The 21,994-nt window shown below is 52.8% G+C and overlaps 1 protein-coding gene and 1 non-coding gene across 2 annotated transcripts; both read left to right on the forward strand.

Annotated features, from left to right (window-relative positions):
* Positions 1 to 1,441: 1,441 nt before the first annotated feature.
* Positions 1,442 to 15,577, forward strand: HROB (homologous recombination factor with OB-fold). The gene is made up of 10 exons (XM_007127953.3): positions 1,442 to 1,660; positions 2,654 to 2,704; positions 5,945 to 7,114; positions 8,351 to 8,434; positions 9,414 to 9,554; positions 10,173 to 10,281; positions 10,470 to 10,555; positions 10,917 to 11,042; positions 12,902 to 13,019; positions 14,979 to 15,577. The coding sequence occupies exons 1-10, from the start codon at positions 1,658 to 1,660 to the stop codon at positions 15,068 to 15,070; spliced, it is 1,980 nt and encodes a 659-aa protein (XP_007128015.1). The 5' UTR covers positions 1,442 to 1,657; the 3' UTR covers positions 15,071 to 15,577.
* Positions 12,258 to 12,330, forward strand: TRNAG-UCC (transfer RNA glycine (anticodon UCC)). The gene has a single exon. It is a non-coding gene; the product is annotated as a tRNA-Gly (tRNA).
* Positions 15,578 to 21,994: the final 6,417 nt, after the last annotated feature.

The following is a 21,994-nucleotide window of genomic DNA, read 5'->3' on the forward strand; positions in this document are numbered from 1 at the left end:
CCAGAGGTCAGGCCAGACCAGGCAGGCTACCCTAGGGAAGATCCATGGCTGGTTCAGATCAGATTGTTAAGAACTCGAGTCAGCTAGCTACCTTCCTCCTGCCTTTTGAGTCCTCAAAACTATGCAACCCTTGTCTCTATATCTCTCTTGTGACAATCAAAAAGGGAAACTGAGGCTGGGCTGAATCAGTAACCACAGTAGGCTTTAGTGATAAGAGCTGGCCTTTCCAGATCTCTGGGCCCCTGCCCATCTGTCTGCACAGCTCTCCTGGACTCTATCTTTTGATCTGTATCTCCCTGACTTGTTCATATTTTATTTATTTTATATAATTTTTTAGCCACCGCGCGGCTTGTGGGATCTTAGCTCCCGAACCAGGGATTGAACCCATGCCCACGGCAGTGAAAGCACATAGTCCTAACCACTGAACCGCCAGGGAATTCCCTCCCTGACTTGTTCATGAACTTGAGAGCACAAGGAGTCATTCATTTCTTTATCTCCAGTGTCAAGCACTGTGCCTGTTAAATAGTAGTCGCTGTGTCATTCATTCAATAACTCTACGGGTCATTGTTCTAAGTGCTGGGATACAAAGTTGAACAAGCCACACAAGGTCCCTACCCTCATGGAGCTCATATCCTAGTGAGGAAGACAGAGAGTAAAGATGTAAATCATGGGACTTCCCTGGTGGTCCAGTGGTTAAGAATCTGCCCTGCAATGCAGGGGACGCCGGTTCTATCCCTGGTTGGGGAACTAAGATTCCACATGCCGCGGGGCAACTAAGCTTGTGCGCGGCAACTACTGAGCCTGCGCCACAACTCGAGAGAGAAGCCCGTGCGACGCATTGAAGCCCATTGCGCCACAGCGAAAGATCCCGGGTGCCGCAACTAAGACCCAATGCAGCCAAAAATGAATAAATAAATATTTTTAAAAAGATGTAAACCATGACAATTATAAATAATGAAAAATGCTGTGAAGGAAATTAATGGGGGGAGGGATGTTACTTGAGAGATAAGGTGACAGGGAAGATCTGAGATCTAAGCTGAAACATGAAGGATGAAAAGAGCCCGACGGAGAATACCTTGCTTAATATACACGTGGCAAGAATAGATGGATGGATGGATGGACAGATGAACAGACAGACAAACCAACAGGGTAGATTCTGGTGTGAATGAGAGTCACGCTGTAGTACTCAGTCCCTAGTATGCTTAACACAAGAGAGGAGGGTGGGCAGGATGGGATGCAATGGGCCCCAAATTCCCAACCTTGCTCTCACCTGAGCGCGCATTGAACAAGCGGATTGGGTCCTAGGGGCCGCTGGGGGGCGACCGAGAGCTCATCCGTTTCCCTTTAAGGCCGGGGCGGAAGACTGCGGTGAAGGGCCTTTGTGTCGGCCGGAGAGAAATAGATCCGCCCCTTTAAGAGGGCGGAGACGCTGAGTGGCGGCGGCTTCGAAAGCGGCCTAGGACGCCAGCAGTCAGCTTCCCGACCACCCACCTTCGGCCGCCACCTGGGTTGCAAAGACGCCCCTCTCCGAGCTCGCCCCAGAGACTCTGTCGCCCGGACTCTGACCCTGCCACCTGGGCCAAGGCCGGGGCCCCGGTGACCCCTAGAGTCGGGATCTGCCCGGCGAAGCCTCGGCCGGAGACTACCGGCCGTCGCCATGGTAATGCCCTGCCTGGGACCACCCGGCCGCCAGGTCTCCAGGCCGCAAGGACCTGCCTTCCGGGTTCCAGCCCCTCCCCCGTGCGAGCTGCAGGGCCGGGTTAGGGTTTAGGGGAGAGCTCGGTGGGGTCGGGAGACCTGGGCCCTAGTCAGGGCTCGACATGGACACGCCCGGACCCCCAGGGAAGGTCTCTCCACTCACCTCCCTCTGGGCCTCAGTTTCCTGCCTCTTGCCTTCCATTTCATCTTGGAGGACTCCTGTTCATCCTTCCCGATGTGCTCAAACGTCACGCCTCTTGGGCCCTCCCTCTCCCCATAACCCTTGCAGTCTGATCCTTGACATTCCGGGATAGGTCTCCCTAACTATAGCTCTTGCTGCTCTGGCGTCTGGGGTTAGGCACAGCCCTTGACTCTAGGAGTGACACACTTTTAATGTTGGCCACAGCAGCCCTGCTGCCCAGAAAGAAGGAACTGAACTGTGGACTGGGAGGCATCCCACCCTCCTGGGACCCTAGCTTTTGGGTGTTGGATTAGATAAAAGCCACTGGCTTGACTTTCAGAATCAAGGCCACTAGGCTGGGCATGCTTGGATTTATGGGAGTGTCCCTTATGTTTGACAAAGTTTCCAAACGCCAAACCTTTGGGATGTTGCAAAATCCTTAAGCCCACTGCACAGTGCTGGGTCTAAAGAATGACGCAGGCTCCTGTGGGCAGTCTTCTCTTTGCTTCCTCCCTCTTATTACAAGATTAATGCAAATGGACCTGAGTGAATTATTTTATAAGAAAGGATTTTAAGTCATCTAAGTCTTTAAGTAAATCCCATCTCTTCTCTCCTCATCCCTTATTGCTCCCCCCAACACTAGCAGAAAAACAAACAAACAGAAAACACTAAACCTGATGGTCTTGTTAGAATTGGGAAAAAGCAAAGTGAGGACAGAATGTACTTGCAAACGGTATTTCTCCTCCAACCTCAATTGCTTTGTTTTCCTTTCAGGCATGCAGTCTGCAGAAGCTGTTTGCTGTGGAAGAGGAGTTTGAAGATGAGGTAAGGAAGTGTTGGTGAACAGAGATGGCAGAGAAGGTCTTAAGATGTAAACACCCAGGCCCAGAACCCAAGTTTCCTTTTACTTGACATGTGTATCTTTTTTTGTCTGTGACAGGTTGAGAAATGATGAGAAATGTAAACAACCCTCTTAACTGTCTTAGAAACAAATGAAAAACCAGAAAGATGAGCTGCTTAATTGTCATACCTTTAAATTATAAGGGCCCTTGCCTGGAAGCTGTGTCACGTGGATGATTGGATTCACCTTCACGATGACATACTTTTTTTATATATATAAACTTATTTATTTATTCATTTATTTTTTGGCTGCGTTGGGTCTTCGTTGCTGCAGGCGGGCTTTCTCTGGTTGCAGCGCGCGGAGGCTGCTCTTTGTTGGGGTGTGTGGGCTTCTCATTGCGGGTGCTTCTCTTTGTTGTGGAGCACAGGCTCTAGGCATGCGGGCTGCAGTAGTTGTGGCACGCGGGCTCAGTAGTGGTGGCTCGCGAGCTCTAGAGCGCAGGCTCAGTAGTTGTGGCACATGGGCTTAGTTGCTCTGCTGCATGTGGGATCTTCCCGGACCAGGGCTCAAACCCGTGTCCCCTGCATTGGCAGGTGGATTCTTAACCACTGAGCCACCAGGGAAGCCCCACGATGACGTACTTGATGTGGGAAGAAAGTTTAGGGAGAGTCAGCGACAGCACAGTTACTGGACAGCAGGAGACCCGGGGTCACCAACTGGCTACCTGAGCCAGGGAAAGTACTGCATTCTGTGGCCTTCCATTATCTCTCCTATCACATTTATGGCCGTTCTTCTGCCATAAACATTCTTCCCTTCCCCCCGTCTCCTCAGAAGATGACACGTTAGACTAGATCTGAAGCTGGCATGTTAGAATCACCTCTGCCGAGGCCCTACCACACACCAGTTACATCAGAATTTCTGGGATTGGGCCCAGGCAGGGGTATTTCTAATCTCTGGGTGCAGCCAGAGACCACTGAACTAGTGATCGCACAGCTGTCTTCCCACTCAGATCTAACAGATATAGTTTCATCTAGGAGGCCCAAAATTGCTATCTCAAATCCTTTTCAGAAAGAAACAGGATTTAAGTGAGTAAATCTCCAAAAGGTAAATTAAATTGCTTAAGAATACAGCACCAGGGACTTCCCTGGTGGTGCAGTGGTTAAGAACCCGCCTGCCAATGCAGGGGACACGGGTTCCATCCCTGGTGCGGGAAGATCCCACATGCTGCAGAGCAACTAAGCCCGTGCGCCACAACTACTGAGCCTGCTCTCTGGAGCCCACGAGCCACAACTACTGAGCCCGCGTGCCACAAATACTGAAGCCCACGTGCCTAAAGCCCGAGCTCCGCAACAAGAGAAACCACTGCAATGAGAAGCCCGCGCGCTGCAACGAAGAGTAGCCCCTGCTCGACGCAACCAGAGAAAGCCCGCGTGCAGCAACGAAGACTGAACACAGCCAAATAAATAAATAAATAAATAAATAAATAAATAAGAATACAACACCAACAGCCAGGATGGCCTCCTGACTCCAGTCTAATGTACATGGAAACTATTAAACTACATTTATAGAATAGAGTTGCTCTAATTTATCAATGACGAGCCATTCAAACCTACTTTTTTGTCTCCCAGTGATTTGCTTTAAAAATCACATTTAGAATTTGTCCAGATGTCTAATTGGTGCCTAGTGAGATGGTGAATGCTGCACCAGGGACCCTTCTGGCAGCCACAGTCCCACACTTCCCTTCCTTTGAGGCTTTTGGAACCTGAGGTTTGAAGGGGAAAACAGACCTTCCTCAGACCTCTTAAAATTCCATCTCTGGCTTGTCTCATTCATTGAGGCCCCAAGACATAGTGACAAAGGCACTTATGGGTTCCAGTCCTGGTTCTGTGAAGTTACTTAACCTCTCTGAGTCTCCATTCCTGTATCCATAAAACAGGGACAATAATAGTACCTATTCATAGGGTCATCCTGAGAACTCATGGAGAGAACTCTGGTAAAATGTTTACGTGGTACCTGGCACCCAGTGAGGTTTTTCAAATGTTAGATGTCTTGTTATCACGTGGGGTCTTGATTTTTGTTTTTACAAATAATTCAAAATTTCCAGCTTTGTCAAGGAGATATGCGTCCTTGTCTTTGTCTTTCAGCTTTGGAGATGTGTAATTATGGGCTGAAAAAAATGACCCTCCTGGGTCTTACCAGGTCATGGTAGGACTGCTAGGCTAGTAATGGAATTAAGAGTGAAGGACTCTGACAGCTCAAGTTTCTGTTCCATGACCAGTCCCTTTCCCCCTTCCCAAGACAGATGACATCATGTCTGAGAGTGAGCTCTTCAGCGGAAAAGGGCTCCATCAACTCCCAGGGTCATCAGGATTTTATTGCTGCTGTAATTATAATATTATTATTACTAAGTCCTAAGGTAGTCCTGTTAGAGTGTGCTACTCTCCTGATAATACACGAAGCAAGAAGGATCCTTTCTCTAGCCTGGACAGTCCAGTCCAGCAGCAGGGGGTGGGGGTGGAGGGGACCTTCCTGTCAGTTAAATCAGCAGTTCTGACACCTTCGGAACTGGTCTGTTGCTCTTGAAGGTGTCACTCTCACCTTGCTTCCCAACTGGAATCCATACTTAATTTACCTTGCTTGAAAAGCTATATTTAACTTCTGTCTATTTTGCAGGCTCCAAGGACTCTCTGGCTTACTGAAGACTAAGTGTATGCATGTGCGCGTGTGTGTGTGCCTGTGCGTGTGTCTGTGTGTGTGTGTCTGTGTGTGTGTGTGTGTGTGTGTGCGGTGGGGGTGAGGAGTGGGTGGAGGACAGGCAGCAGCTCCAGATGGATAGATCCCTAGTGCACAGGCTCGACACCACAAAGCTAATTTCCTTGAGATGGGTGTGTGACCTTGGATGATTTGTGTGACTCCTGGGTGACCTGGTTCCTTTGCTTCTCCTACTGCTCCCCCAACTGCCACCACCACCCCTCCCCACCCCCCACCGGAGACTGAAGAAAGAGAGAAGCTGCCTGAAGACTTAGAATGCGTCTGGTAGAAGCCTCGTTGTGGGCTCCTGGGCAAGGTCAAAGGTGGTGAGAGAGTCCACCACTGCCTTTCACACCTTGGTTTCTTGTTTGCGAGCATCTGCACACACAGACACACCACATGCCCGAAACAGTAAAAGCAGAGTGTTTCTTGATTTCCAGATGCCAAGACCCGCTGTCTCTGCTTCTTTGTAGGATTTCTTGTTGGCTGTGGAGGATGCAGAGAACCAGTTTGCTGGCTCACGGCCTGTGAGTGCTGGGTGCCTGAGACCTGTCTCTTCCCGGCCACAGGAGGCCCAGCGACTGCCATGCCCCACTGCTCCTTCAGAGGCTGCGGGCCTGCCAGCCCTGGGACTCCGCCTTTCTAGCTCCAGCATGCCCAGGGCTGGTGGAGGTCCACCTTCCACAGGAACAGCTCCCCTAAGGCCTGTCTCAGTGTCCAGCAGCTGGACTGGCAGTCAGGGAAGAGTGACACTGACAGAAGTGCTCAGTGAGACCCCAGTAAGACCCCAGTCCTCAGTCTCCCACCCCCAGCTCACCTTCAAGAGCAAACAGCAGGTGATTGGTGGCTTTGAGGGGCCTGAACAAGATGAATTTGATAAGGTCCTGGCAAGCATGGAGCTGGAGGGCCCCGGCCTGGACCTGGAACTTGGAGTTAGCGATGAGGCCACAGGAATCCTGCCCACCTGGCGGCGGGAGGACTCAACGTTGGCTAAAAAGGCCCGGGCAGCTGATCTGAGCAGACCTTGCCAAAAGGGGCCCATGCCTGCAACCCACATAATTGGTATCCCGTCAGCCCGGGACGTGCCCCCGGATCCTGTTGTCCACTGTGGGACTCCACAGTCCCACTTGAGGCCGGGGGCCACGGGTAACCTTCCTGTCCCAACTGCCTCAATGGTTCACGGTCAGCAACCCCGTTGGGAAGTCTCTCCCGATGGTCCCCCTCCTCAAGCACCCCAGCCTCTCCAAGCTGCTGGCAGGCTCCTTCAGAGCAACCCTCAAAATCATTTCCCTGGTCAGCCATTCCAGTCTCCAACTGCCTGCTTAACTGGCAAACCTCATTTTCTTACACCACGAACTCCCAACTCAAGCTGTGCTACTCCCTCAAGGACTATCTCTGGATTATTTCCTCGGGGGCCCTTCCAGCCCCGAGCTCCAGCATCTTCTGTCGAGTCTCCTGTCAGCACCCTGAAGGGCCCCCGTTCTTCCCCGGTCCCTCAAGCCGCTCTGCAGACACCCATCGTCACGAACCACCTGGTGCGGCTGGTCACTGCTGCCAACCGGACACCCCAGCAGCCCACCTGCACCTCCACCCGCACCAAAATGCGCCGCTTCCCCGGCCCAGCAGGGCTCCTGCCTCACCAGGTGAGTGACAGCTTCTCTCTGGCCAGAGCTGGAGCTCCCCAGGCTGCTGGGGGCCCAGGAGAACAGCAGAGTCCCAGAGGATCTTCACGCCCCCCAGGAAGGGGAGGAAGGAAGTGCAGAGAGGGAGCGTTTCCAAAGCTGTGGAGAAAGTCAGAAGAAGTGGGAAGAACTGAATGCTTGAAAACCCACATGTGAGACAGATGCTTAAGGCTTGAGAGTGTCACAATTTCCATAAGTTTGTTGAACATCTACTGTTTCCTAGCACCAGGGCAGGAAGATTCTTTCACTTATATTTGCTAAGGACTGGTATGTGTTGGGCACTTTGCTTGGACCTGAGAATACAGAGATTAACATAGAAATAATTCCCGTCCTAAGGAGCTTCCAGGAGAGTGGAAGAAGCAGACACAAACAAACGATTACACATAAAAGGCACAGGGAGAGTAGAGGTCATTCCCTGGGTGCTGGGGAGACGCTGGGCTCCTTGGGCTTGCTGCGTGGGCTCTGGAGGGATGAGTAGGAGGTTTACGGAGGTGTGTGTCGGAAGGCTGTGTCCTGGAGGACATTTCAGCAGTGGAAAGACGGGAGAGCGTGTGCAAAGGCACAGATGCTCTGGGAGATCCACAGAATCACTGGTAGCTGGTGTGTGGGGTCAACGTGGGGGAGTTGGGGTTGAGCTGCGTGTGTAGATTTCGGCAGCAGTGGAGAGACAGGGTCCATCAAACTACTCTTGGATCAGATCCCAGATAATTGGGACTCCAAGGATCTGGTCTGGTTGTGATAGGTTACCCCCTTTCCTCACATTTGAAGGGTGTTTGAAACGATTCCTACCTGTTAACTTGCTCTTCCCTGGCACTTTAAGAGAAATCCAAGGAGACCATGTACATTCCTCCTGGGATGGGTCTCTGTAGGGAAGGAAGAGGTCCCTGAGAAGGGGTTTGGGGAAAGCTGTCCTTTTACTCACCTCAGGCCTCTCTATGCAAGTCATCGCCCCCTTCAGGAAGCCCTGGGGTTTGTTCCTGGGCCAGCTCTAGCTTCCTCACACTCCCAAAACGATCCCCAAAGCATCTTTTTTTAGCTGCCAACGAGGCTCCTGAGACTTCGTTAGGAGAGATGTACTATGTGTTAACTGTCCCTGATAGTTTCCTGAACTCATTATGTAACCCAGACAAGAAGCTGTACTTGTAAATAACAGCTGCTGAGCTTGCTCTCGCCTTCTCCTCCTCTCTCCCCTTGTAGCACAGTGGGAAAAATCTGGACGACATCATGGTTTCCACGCCCCAGACTCCGACTCATGGTGCTCTGGCTAAATTCCGGACAGAGGTAACTAATTCCATGCAAATGTTAACTTCCTGCGGATCATTTAAGAGTGAGGGACACCCCTACATGTTTCAGTAGCTGAGAATCAGAGTCTGTGCTGCTCGGCCTGTTCGCTGGGGTCACACACCACAGGGCATGTGGGGAGGTGGCAATTTTCCTGGCATAAAGTGAAGCCTATCCTGATGCCATAGGGGTGTGAACTGATACCATGAGTCCAGCCTTCTTTCCCAGCTAAGAAAGAAAGGCCCAGCTGGCTCCAGCTTCCGTCAGAGGAGGAGAGTGTAATAGCTGTCAGGAAATTGTATCTCAGGAACCCTGCCTTTCAGGTTTCTGGGAATCAAGCTGGGAAGGATCTGGCTTCATCTTGCCTCTGGTGGGTTCCCTCTTGGTGGGTGAGACCCAGCCTCCCTCCTCCCTGGGATTCTGGTTGACCTGCTCTGCTCCCAGACCCACTTTTGCTTTTAATTCTCTCTAGAAGTTTTTCTCTTTGCTGTAGCTCTGCAGATCCACCAGTCTATTTCAGCTCCAAAGCAATAAATACTCACCTGGATTCAAAGCATTTTTTAATATAAGAAGGTGAATAGTTAAAGCCAGAGGCCTCCCAAATAAAATATAATTGGTTTCAAAATTGCCTGGAAGCCTATAAATGTATGTGGGGGCTCCCTAGCCCTAAGACTTTGCAAGTCCATTGGAAGAGACAAGCATAGATAGCCTTTTGCATTAATGTAATTAAAGTCAGGGCCTGATTTAAAATAAACTGAGTTAAGAGTACCTTTGCTATTGCTTCTCAGTGAAAGATGTGCTATGCCACAAGGTTTCACACACCATTTTCTGAACTTGGAGATCCATGAAGGGAGAGAGTGTGGCCACCGTGCTGCAGGGAATTCACCCTTGCTCTCCCACCCCTCCATCCCAGCTCAGTCAAGGCCTCTGGCAAAGCGGACCTGTTAATGCAGGCTCCCCTTCTGCTCTGTTGTGCCAGATTGTTACTAGTTCCCAGGCATCGGTGGAGGAGGACTTTGGGCGAGGGCCCTGGCTGACCATGAAATCTGCTCTGGGCCTGGATGAGAGAGACCCTACCTGTTTCCTCTGTACCTACAGCATCATCATGGTGCTGCGGAAGGTAAGGGTCCTGGGTGCTGAGACCCAAAGGGAAGACCATTTTTATCCCTTCCACCAACCTCCTGCCCTGCTCCACCTTAGGAAAGGGGCTCTCTGTTTGCTCCCTGCTACCCCAGGCCTGTCTCTGAGTGGCAACATGAAGCCCCTTTGGTTGTATCTTCCACTCACCTGCCTTTTCACAGTATCTGGCATAGGTGGAGGTGTGGGTTACGGGCATGTCTCTGCACATCTGGGCCCTGAATGGGGTAAGGTAAACACACTGCCACCCCTAGAGCTCCCCGGAGGTCAAAGGTCACGTGCAGACTCATGTTAGTACAAGTGCTGACGTATTCCTGCCTGTGGCCTGTGTGATGGAGCTCTATGTGAATACATACACATAAACAAACAAAAGAAAGGAGGCAGGGCAGACAAATGAAAGGCCCGCCAGCTTTGGGTCTGCCAGAGGGAGATGGGATGAGCCCTTTAGACTGCCCCTGTGCCCTCTGAAAAGGAGGATCATCACCACAGCCGTGCTCTGTCCCCCTCCCACCCCGCCCCCCTCCCTGGGTTGCCCTGGCACGCTTGGGAACCTTACAGGTGGGACGTGGCTGGCTCAGCAAATGCCTCTCCTTGTAACCAGGCAGCCCTGAAGCAGCTGCCCAGGAACAAAGTCCCCAGCATGGCAGTGATGATCAAGTCCCTGACTCGGAGCACAGTGGACGCCAGTGCGGTTTTCAAGGACCCCACGGGTGAGGAGTTAAGTCCTGGGAGTGTCTGACGAGTGGCCTCGCTGAGGTCAGGAGGTGAGGAGGAGCCACCCTCTCCATTTGCAGTTAGGAAAATTGAGGCAGTCTGCAACCCCCTTCCCAGCCAGGGCCCAAACCAGTCGCTGTGCTGCCCTTGACCCTGATACTGATGGGCGGTGTGGTGTTTGCAGGAGAGATGCAGGGCACGGTGCACAGGTTGCTGCTGGAGACACGCCAGAATGAGCTGAAGCCTGGCTCAGTGCTGTTGCTAAAGCAGGTATGGGAGCTCCAGGTGGGGACCTGCTCTCCCGCTTCCCGCCCTGGAGAAAGCCCCGGGTTGTCTCTCTGGCTCCCTGCCCTCCCAGGGCCCAGGCAGAGAGTGGCTGCCCTAGTGCAAGACCCTGGCTCACTGGAGCCGAGTAAAGGCCTGACTGCCATCCTTCAGGGGGCAGATGCTGTGAGGGGCCGAGGATGGGGTACGCGGTTCTATGCTGGCAGCAGGGCTGCGGCAGGAGTGATTTCTGTGACTCTGGTGCAGAGGCTAGCAAGGGTGAGGCAGGCGGGACTGGGTGGCCGTCTGGCAGCACCTAGCGCTCTGTCAGGACATTGGACACCTTCCCCCCATTTCTCTACTCCAGATCGGAGTGTTCTCTCCTTCACTGCGAAATCACTACCTCAACGTGACGCCCAACAACCTGGTCCACGTTTATAGCCCAGATTCTGGGGATGGGAACTTCCTCAAGCCATCTCAGCCCTTCCCCAAGGTAAGAGGAGCAAGATGGAGTGGGGATGGGTAGAGCCGCTTTCCGCCGGGGTCTGCTGATTTCTTCCCCTCCTCTATCCTGGGGAGCAGGGATGTGAAGTGGACAGTTGCCCTGAGGTGAAAAGATGCCCTTTGGGGACAGGGCCATCTCCTCCTGTCCCTGGTCCAGCCACCTGCCAGATGGCACAGTAACAGGACCTAGAGGAGCAGCTGGCTTCTGGGTGGATCCCTGAGTGTCTGATGGCAGACCTGAACGTCAGAGAGCATGGGAGTCACTTGAGAACTGACCGAGTTGAGGGTCCACGACGGGGTGGGGCCCTCAGTGAGTGACTGAGGGTTGGATTTGCTGCAGGTGGCAGTGCAGAGAACAGACAGCCACAGATGGTCTGTCAGGTGAGCCAGCACTTGCTCTGCATCTTCCCTCCTGGTTTCCACCTCTGCTAGGTGAGGGGGCACCGGCCCAGAACTCCTTTGGGAACCAAAGGAGGCTGGGTTCCAGGCAGCTCCACTCCAGGGTGAGGGTGCAGGGCCCGGCCTTGACTCGACACACAGTGTCCCGTCTGTGGCCACCCCCACCTTCCTGGGATCCTGGATTGTCGTCATGACCTGGCCTGGGGGTCAGGAGACCTAGGTCGTGGCCCTGCTCTGCTGGAAATTTGTAACATGACCTTGGGCAAGTCCTGTCCCCTCCCCTGCTGTTGCTTTGTCTATAAAATGAGTGGGTTAGACTGGATGACATCTAGTCAAGTTACGTGTTTAGTTCTAACTTGCTGCGTCTCATCTTTCTCCCTAACCTTCTTCATTCTCTCAATATCACCCCACTTCTAAAAAAAGCATCTTGATTTCCATTTTTTTTTTTAATTATTTTTTTGGCTGCGTTGGATCTCCGTTGCTGTGCGTGGCTTTCTCTAGTTGCGGCGAGCGGGGGCTACTCTTCACTGCAGCGCGCAGGCTTCTCATTGCAGTGGCTTCTAGTTGCGGAGCGCGGGCTCTAGGGCGCACGGGCTTCAGTAGTTGCAGCGCGTGGGCTCAGTAGTTGTGGCTCGCAGGCTCAGTAGTTGTGGCGCACGGGCTTAGTTGCTCCACGGCATGTGGGATCTTCCCAGACCGGGGCTCGAACCTGTGTCCCCTGCATTGGCAGGTGGATTCTTAACCACTGGGCCACCAGGGAAGTCCCATCTTGATTTCCTTTTAAATTTCAAGTCACCCCAGGAATTCCCTGGTGGTCCAGTGGTTAGGACTCTGTGCTTCCACCGCAGGGGGCACGGGTTCGATCCCTGGTCAGGGAACTAAGATCCCGCTCGCTGCGAGGTGTGGCCAAAAAAAAAAAAAAAAAAAAAAAATTCAAGTCATCCATACTTGTTGAAAAAAATTGAAATGGTACAGAATAAAGCAATGTGAAACTGCCCCTTCTCCACTTCCATTCCCTAGGGCTAACCATGGTTAACAGGTTCAATTACTAATTTTAATTACCTGTTCATATATTAGCTAGTTTGGGGATTGTTAACGGCTCGTTTTTAATTCCAGGCTAACTCCTCAGCATAATTCTGAATGGCGTCTTCACTCTCTGCTCCAGTTACAGAGATTCCCTAAAACATCAGATACCAGCAGAATTAGAAAAGAAAATCAGCCAAAAGTTTTCTGTTTTCCTTTTATTTTTTTAACTGTCTGCTGTTTGGGGTGTTGGACGTTTCAGCTCTCTCCCCACAGCATGGGCCTGGGTGACTGGCCGCTGCGCTGCCACATTCCTCTCTCCTGTCTTTCCTGAGCCCCCACCTATTCCTTTGAGGTTGTTTGGGCAGAACTGTACAGAGGGATTTCAGGGGCACAGGTTTTGGTAACCAGATCCTCTGTCCCCAGGATCCAGGAAGCTTCCATGAAAGCCACCAGCATGAGACCGAGAAGCCTGGGAAAGGCCTCAGGATAGCACAGAACCCAGAGGCAGGGGCATCACCTGAGAAGGAACTCCCAGAATCAGGTAAGGCCGTCAGCCCACCCAGGAGCCAAAGAGGTTCTCCTTCTATTTCCTCTTGAATAGCTCAGCCAGATTGTTCTGGCTGCATCTTGTTCCTCCTCCCGTGAATCTTTGGATCTTACAGAATCTTAACAGAAGTCAGATGTGGTGTGTTCTCTGGCGAGGCTGCAGGCCACAAACTAATTAACACAAAGAATGTGAACCGAAGCTCCCCAGTTTCCAGGCCATGTGCTGTTAGCCACAGGGGGAGATGGACTGGTACCATCCTTGAGTCTTCTGTGGGCGGATCGCCAGACCTCAGAGGCAGATTTCCCCGTAGTGACTAAGCTCCAAGGCCCTCCAGGTGGTGCTGAGGGGTCAAACATCCATGTGGTTAGGGAGAGACCAGGATACAGACCTGAGAGGCCCAAATACAGACCTTTTAGGGGAGGGCCAACTTGTTCCTCAGGAGGCAGCCTTACCCAGGTGAAGCTAACACAGTCCAGGTCTGGTCCTTAGCTCTTTGATTCCATAAATTCAACCCTGTTTGGCCCCAAAGTTCATGGGGTTATGGATAGGTGTCTTGACGTTAACCAAATTCACAGTACACCAATGGATAAACCACAAAGCCCATTTCTTTATATTGTATGAAAAAGTATCTACCCTGTACGTTGGAATCTTCTCTAGAATCTTGCGCTGTCTCCTTGTAAGTCAGCTTGGTGACACGCCGAACCATCATCAGAAGGTGGCTGGTGGTCATAGTATAAGAGTGAGGCGAGTTGCCTGTAGAATGTGTGGTTGGTGTCATACCTCCACTGTAGGGACAGACCTGCCAGGCAGGCAGCTACTGGTGGTGGCCGGGCAGCGCTGGGAGACACAAATGCCGATTGCTACTATGATTCCCATTTTCCTAGGCTCACTCCCCTTCATTTAACCTCGTGTTTCTTCAGATGGTCACAGTGTAGCTAGTGATGGGCAACTTTTTTTGTTACAATCAAATTCCAGTCCTGCTTCCCTGAGTGCAGTGCTGGTCACCCTAATTAAATGTGAATGCCCCCAAACTGACTTCTGTCCTTCCAGCAGCAGTGTCCATGGAGTGCTCTGTGCCAGACTGGGAGCTGGCCTCTGCAGGTATAGTTTCCAGCCTGACTGACTCGAGGGCTGCCTGATCCCGTCCGTTCAGCGCGAGTCTTCTAGTTGGAAGCTATGGCTCTGGTGTCAAAGGGATGCTACTTGGGGAAGTTGTTGACCTCTTTAAACCCTGTTCTCTCAGGTAAAGCGGGGATTATAACACGAACTACCACGAGATGCCCTCTAAAGGGGCCCTGTGAGACCAAGATGAAGTGATGAGTATAACACGTGCAGCCCTGTGCTGGCACCCAGCATGCCCCCGGCACGTGTTAGCTGCCCTTGTTAACAGTCAGAGTAGCAGTAGGGCTTACTGAGGTCAGCTCTGTTTCCAAGCTCTCAGACAGAAGCACCCCATCCAAGAACTGTAGTCGGGGACAGTTACTTTTGTCCCCTCTGCCCACAAGGCACTTTGGGGGAGGGGACGATGATGTCTCCCACTCTGCACATGAGAAACCAGGTTAATGAACTGTGTGATTCTGAACACATCTAATGACTCTTCCTGGCCTTCTTTCTCCGTCTGGCCAACGCAAAGGTTGCACTAGGGGACCTCTGAAGCCTTTCTGCTCAGGCACCGTACCTCTGGATGGAAAGCGGAGCCATGAAGGCCCGGGGGGAGCCTCTTTCTTAGCAAAGTGGCCCGGGCGTTTTGCCTCTGCCCTTCGTTGTGTGTGGCTATGTGGGGGGCAGAGGGGAGGTGGAAGGCGGGCCGGCCTCAGGCCCGTCAGTGTGGGTGCTGGCCGGGAGAGCCACCTTCCTGACAGCCCTCCCGAGGGGCGGGAGCCCTGGCTCTGAGTCACATGGAGCCCTAATATTATCACTAGGTCTCCCCGCCCTCTCTTTCCCCCACCGCAGATGACCTAGATGGACTCCTGAGTGAGCTCCCTGAGGACTTCTTCCGTGGGACCAGCAGTTGGGACTCCCCCAAGGCAGGGCACCCCCCATGAGCCGGCAGCCTCTCAGCACCCAGGCAAGGCTCTGGTTGTGTCTGATCACGTCCCGGGGAGAGAGGAGGACCAACACAACTGGGAAACAAAGTTCTGGGACTTCTCTGGCTGCTCCCACCCTGGACACTTACCCTGAGAACGCCCTCGTCCCTCGGATTCTGCAGTGCCGTCACTTTGGGTCTTCCTTTGGCGACCAGAACTCTGCCCAGGATCAACTCTCCAGCTCTACTGTCCTCCAAGCCCTCGGGTGCACATCCCTTCTCCTCCTCCAACAGGGAAGGTGTGCTGTTCTCCCACCTCAGCTTGAATTTAGAGGATGCTGGGCCTGGTCCCTTTACTCCCTAGTCCGCGGGCAGCTGAGGAGCTGAGAGGAGCCGCACCACAGCAGTGGCGACCTGTCCCTCTGGACAAGGAAGGAACGCTCAGACTTCCCTCTGCTTCGTCTCTTGAGGCCTGTAGCTGGCCAGCTCGCCTGTGCCCAGGGCTCCCAGGAGCGGGGGCAGGAGTATGGCTGAGGTGCCTTATTCTGAAATAAAGCAGCCGCCTGCTTCACCCACCTCCCTCTCGTTTCCAGCCTCGCTGCTCCTTGTTCTGTCTGCCCTGCCTGTGGTACCTCGGCCAGGGCAGAGCCAAGCCACTTGTTTTCTCTCTCTCTGTCTCTCTCTCTCTCCTTTTTTTTTTTTTTTTTTACTATAAACATTTTCTTGTAGACAGTTTCAGATTTATAGAATTATTGCAAAGACGTTACAGGGAGTTCTCATATGCCCCACACCCAGTCTCTGCTATTGCTGCCATCTTACATTAGTATGGTAGATTTGTTGCAACTAAAGAACCAGTATTTATACGTTATTATTAGCTGAATCCCATACTTCATTCACATTACTCAGTTTTCCCCTGATGTCCTTTTTCTCTTCCAGGATCTCACGCTAACATTTAGTCATCGTGTCCCTTTAGGTTCTTCTTGGCTGTGGTAGGTTCTCCAACTTTCCTTGTTTCTTAATGACCTTGGCAGCTTCGAGGAGCGCATGTCCAGCATGTTGTCGGATGTCCCCCTATGGGAATTTGCCTGGTGTGCCTTCATGATTAGACTGGGGTTATGTGTTGGGGGGCGGAAGACCTCAGAGGTAAGGTGCTTTTCTCATCACATCATAGCAAGGGTTGGTGTGGACCTTGATCACCTGGCTGGAGGAGGGGTTGTCAGATTTGCCAGATCTCTCCACTGTCAAGTTACTCTTTTTCTCCCTTTACGCACGATACCCTTTCGAAGGAATTCACTCTGCTTCCCACACTGAAGGGCAGAATAGCTACGTGCGTTACTTGGAATTCTTCTGCAGGGGAGATGGGTCTGTTTTCCCTTATCTTTTGTTCAACCACCCGTTTATATCAGTATGGACTCACGGGTATTTATTTTATACTTTGGGTTAGAGTCACCTACTACTTTATTTATTTTGTTGCCAGGCAACTCTTCACCACTGTAGCTTCTCTGTACCACTTTTCAGGCAAGAATTGGACAAGGGTCATGGGTGGGGTGTAAAAGGTCTGATTATACCAAGTTGCCAACCAACCTTGTTTTCCTTTCTGGAATGAAGGGAGGAAAGGAAGATTCTCTCAACACGTGGTTGAGGGGGTGTGGGTTAAAGAGCCCAGTTTGACAGCCAGCCTCACCTGCCTCTGCCTCAGCCTTCACCAGGCAGCTGGGAGTCAGGACCTCCAATGGGCTTGGTACGACTCTGGGAGAAGGTGTTAGTCTCCCTTTTTCCAAAGAAAAGCTGATCCCACGGATCCCGGTCTCAGAGCTGAAGTGAGCAAGTACCTTAGGAACTCCATGTTCAGCTGGCTGCTGGTGGCAGTGGGGCCCTGTTCTAGAAGGCTTCTGTGGCCCAAGCCCAGGAACAAGAAGGGGCTAATTCACCAGCCCTGCCCTTTCACACTCTCACTTGGTCTTCCTACCTGAGCACACCACGCACTTCTTCCTCTTCCCCGTGCCGCTAACTCCCCAGCCCTGCTTCTGTAGCTTAGATCGGGGCCGGAGCCGCCCATCTATGCCGGGTGGTCTTCCTGCACCTAAACCAGCCATGCCCCTGGCCTGCGGTGCCCATCCGCACTCAGCCCCCTTGAGCTCTGGTCTCTGCTGCTCACAACCCCGACAGATGCCCTGGTTTCTTGTGTGCTTCGTCCCCGCCACGGGCTCTGAGCTCCCAGAAGGCAGGCTGGGTATCCAGTTGCCTGGCACTGTTCCTGCCAGTAAAACTGGGCTCCCTGTGGGTTCATGTGTGGGTTGAAGTAAAGGCCTCAGGAAGTTAATGCTGAGGATAGTTTTTCTACCCTCAGGAAGTTAAGGCGAAGGACAGGGGACAGAACATATGGTATCTCTGAGGACTGGTCTGTAGTCAGAGCACCTTCAGGCCTGTGACAAGAAGGCGGCAGAGAGGCTGGGGAGGTCAGAACAGCCTCAGGCCCTGCTGACCACGACTGCTGTGCCCGGGAGAAGTCCCCTCTTGGCCCCATCGCGTTTTGCCAGCTCCCAACCCTGGGAACCCCGCTGTGGGCGCTCAGCTGGGCTGTTGGCAGGGCAGTTGAAACATTGAATGGGTGCCATTCTCTGAGGATAGAGGCGCCTTTCTCTGAGGATCTCCAAGCCCTCGCTGGGCATGATCTCATTCCTCCTCTGGGATCCCGCACCCTGGAATACCACCGAGAGGCTGGGGCCAGAGTGGGTGAACAGCAGGGTAAGGGCAGAGCTGGAAACAGCCCAGGCTGCTGCCACCCACTTGGGCAGGCAGATGAGTGTCTGCTCCGGCGGAGAACAGGGGCCCTCAGTCAACGTGCTACACATAAGAGGCCGGCCCGCGACAAGCCAAGGGCTCCTCAGCACCACGACAAGATCTACCGTGCGCCAGGCCCTGCTGGGTACCAGAACCCCAACTGAATCCGTTCAGGTCCTGCTCTGGAGCCCATATCCATCCAGCGCAGCAGGCTGTGGTCCACGGTACATGGGGACAGGGGCTTGACAAAGCGCACGTGAGGTCCTCCAGGAGCACGGATTGGGGAGTGGCTGGAACCGCAGGGGCGGGTGACCTGAGCAGGTGTCTCCCACCGCAGGTGACCTTTGAGGTGGACTTTGAGGGATGAGTCAGAAGGGAATTCCGAGCAGAGGGAACGGCAGGGAAAGGCGAGGATCCGCGAGGGGACAGCTGCCTGATGTGAGGCCAAACCAGGGCATGGGGGTTAGTGGGAAAGGGCAGGGCTTGGAAGTCAGCAGACGTTTTCAAGCTAGGAAATGAACTGTTTAGATAGATCCTTCCCTTTGGGCAGTGGAGCAGAGGGGTTGTGGCCAGAGGAGGGAACACCAGGTAGGAGGCAGGGCTGGTCCAAGTTAAAGGTCTTGAGATGGTAACTGAAAATGGGAGAATGGGAGCTGGAAAGTGTGTGTGTGTCTGTGGTGGGGGGCGGGGACCGGGGCAGCCATGGCCTGCAGCCAGGGCGGGATGGGGACAGGCAGACCCTGAGGGGCCAAGGGGCTGCCCACCACCACCCACTGGCTGAGGAGAGCTTCTGGGGCCAGGGCTGACCTCCCTCCTGCCCTGCCCTTCACTGCTCGGCAGCCAGCACCTAGTGCTGTTTCACGGCCTCGTTCTTCCCCCTAGAGGCTTCCGGAAGCACAGCCACTTTAAGTGAGTGGGTTTGTGGCTTGAAGGTCTCCTTGGTCCCCAGAGTTGGGAGATCAAGCCCTTGGTCCTCCTCAGGCAGGCATGTAAGCCCTTTTAGGAACTGCGGGGGGAAAAAACAAACAAACCCTAACCAAGACTCATTAAAGGCAGTGTTAGGGACCACGCTGTCCTGCTTGGAAGGCGGGGAGAGGCTCTCACCAAAGTGTACCATCTACAGAGTCAGTCCCACTGTGGTCCTAGTCTGGCTCCCCCCTCACAAGCTGTGACCTTGAGCAAGTGGTTTCACCTTGCTAAGCCTTAAGTTCCTCATCAGTAAAACAGAAATAAGACCACCCATCTCAGAGGTGTTCGAACTGTGATTAATTAGCCTGATTATATAATTTATTGTCCAAGTCAAGCTTGCTGTTTACCCGGGCAAGCCAGAAAATATGTATGGTCACCTGAGTAAAGATGGATATAAAAGTGATTTAAGTACTGTTAAGCCCTGTGCCTATATGTGCAGAGTTATTGCTGTTAGTGCAGATGCCAAGAAGAGGTGTTCAAACTCTGACTTGACCAGCCCTTATTTCCTGGGCAGGGGTCTGCCCTCCAGCCAACATCAGAGAGACCCTGTCCTGTCCATTTCCCTGATTGACTGTTTCACTCACCTCGGACCCTGCCAACCCAAGATGCTCACTCCAGAGAAGTGGGAGGATGTGGACCTGGAGCTCAGCTGAGGGCCGGCTCCCCAATTGGAGGGTATCTGCAGGGGCAGGGGCTGTCCCTAGCCGCGGGCTGGGGGTTGGCCCAACACTTTCTCTGCACCAAGATCATGACTCTGGGCAAACTGTGTTTACCAGAACAGCAAAGGGCCTATTTATAGCCTCAGCTGCTCCTTTCTCTGGGTCACGGGTTGGGGGCAGGGTGGCTCCTCAGAGCAAGGGTGGCAGTCGGGCCGAGGGAACCTGCTCTGCCCAGCTGCCACTGCCCAGACCCCTGGATCCCTCCGCATGGCAGGGGAGACCTTCCCCTTCACCTCCTCCACCCTGCGCTCTCTCCGCCTGCAGCGGGAGTGGCTGGAATGGGAGGACCGGCGGCGGGCTGCAGCCCAGCAGTGCCAGAGCCAAAGGTGCCCCCCAAGTTCCCGGGCCCAACTCACTAGGCCGCGCTGCTCCTGCCGGGACCCAGCTGTGCACAATGCCCTGTTCTCCGGTGACCTGCAGCAGATCCAAGCCCTGTTCCAAGATGAAGATGCTGCCAACATGATTGTGGAGACTGTGAGCAACCAGCTGGCCTGGTCAGCTGAACAGGGTAGGGAGCACCCGGTGGGGGCAGAAGAGGAGGGAGAGGGAGGAGGGGAAGGTGGGGAGGGAGCCTGGGCCCTATCGCCCCCCTCCAGATCATAGACTAGACCATCCCTTCCCACTGCCGATTCTAGCTCCCTCCTAAACAGAGATGAGGCATACTTAGTGGTTTGTATGTCTTTTCAGAATTAAAGTTATAGTAACATGTTATATGACTTCCACAGGAACACAGTTGTATTCGAATGCAATTGTTTCTCTGGATTTATATCCACGCGTGAATATTTTTTCTTTCATAGAATGAAATTATACTCCAGATGCTATTTATAGCCTGTTTTTTTCATGTAACATCTTTCTATGTCAATAACCGTAAGTCCACGTAATTTTTTTTTTTTTTTTTGGCCATGCCGCGCGGCTTGCGGGATCTTAGTTCCCCAACCAGGGACTGAACCTGGGCCCTTGGCACTGGACGCTCAGAGTCCTGACCACTGAACCGCCAGGGAATTCCCCACGTAATCATTTAAATAGGTGCGTAAATTCTATTGTATGGGTGTGCCATGATTTATATAACTAGCCCCCAAATAGATTGGTTAGATTAGGCTTCTTTTTTGTTTTATTTATTTATTATTTATCTATTTAGGCTGCACCGGGTCTTAGTTTCGGCATGCGGACTTCTTAGCTGAGGCATCCGAACTCTTAGTCGCGGCATGCGTGCAGGATCTAGTTCCCCATCGAGGGATCGAACCCAGGCCCCCTGCATTGGGAGCGTGGAGTCTTACCCCCTGGACCACCAGGGAAGTCCCTAGGTTTCTTTTTTTAAAAAAACTATTTTAAATAACAGTATGACCAGCATCTTTGTATACTTGTTGGGTGATCTTTCTTAGGATCTATTCTGACCAGAACGTTTGTCCATGTAAACCAAATGATTGCCCTGTTCTTAGGCAGGAGAAAAGAAACCAGCCCCGCAAAAAAAAAAAAAAGATTGACAGGAGATTGCCTCAAACCCCACCTGTGGATATGGGGGTTCAAAATCCTTGGAGAGCTTATGCTCTCACGGTCACCACCAGGCCAAATTCCTTCAACTGTTAGAGATGTGACCCCACCCAGGGCACCCTGGTCTCCTCTTCCAGCGTGTCCACCATCTCCATCTCCCAAATGGAACTTGGCCTTAATTTCAATCCTAATAAAAAACAAAACATGGGGCTTCCCTGGTGGCGCAGTGGTTGAGAGTCCGCCTGATGATGCAGGGGATGCGGGTTCGTGCCCCGCTCCGGGAGGATCCCACATGCCGCGGAGCGGCTGGGCCCGTGAGCCACGGCCGCTGAGCCTGCGCGTCCGGAGCCTGTGCTCCGCAGCGGGAGAGGCCCCAGCAGTGAGAGGCCCGCGTAACACAAAAAAACCCAAAAACATTCTTTACCCAAGATTTAGGAAACCCGGGGATTTACTTAGCTACAATGCAAACAACTGACAGCAGGATATTAGCCATCTGTGTCCTTCGAACAAGACCTTGGCTCTTTCTACAATTCAGATTCAACACCAGTCCCATGATCGACCCCTCTTCCCACTCTTCTTTTCGCTACCTCCATCTCTTATCCTCCCTCTCTGCCCTTCCCCCCATTTCCATGCCACCCTCCCCACCCCAGGAGCATCCTAGGACTTCTTCAGCTCTGCTCTGGCCACTCCCTGAGTCAGTTCCAGGCCCTCCTGTGTGTAACTCCCTCCCCTCCCCAACACCAGAGCGCCCAGGTTAACAAAAAGAGAAAAGGACTCCACCAGCAGCTCAAAGACCCAGAGGTTTCCCGAACAGGATTCACCCTCCTTAGCTGCCCCGTGGTTTTAAAGAGCAATTAAGGGAATTCCCTGGCAGTCCAGTGGCTAGGACTCGGCGCTCTCACTTCCAGGGCCAGCGTTCGATCCCTGGTCGAGGAGCTAAGATCCCACAAGCCTCTCGGTGTGGCCAAAAAAAAAAAAAA

Source organism: Physeter macrocephalus, unplaced genomic scaffold (assembly GCF_002837175.3).
Source record: "Physeter macrocephalus isolate SW-GA unplaced genomic scaffold, ASM283717v5 random_1707, whole genome shotgun sequence".
NCBI lineage: Eukaryota > Metazoa > Chordata > Mammalia > Artiodactyla > Physeteridae > Physeter > Physeter macrocephalus.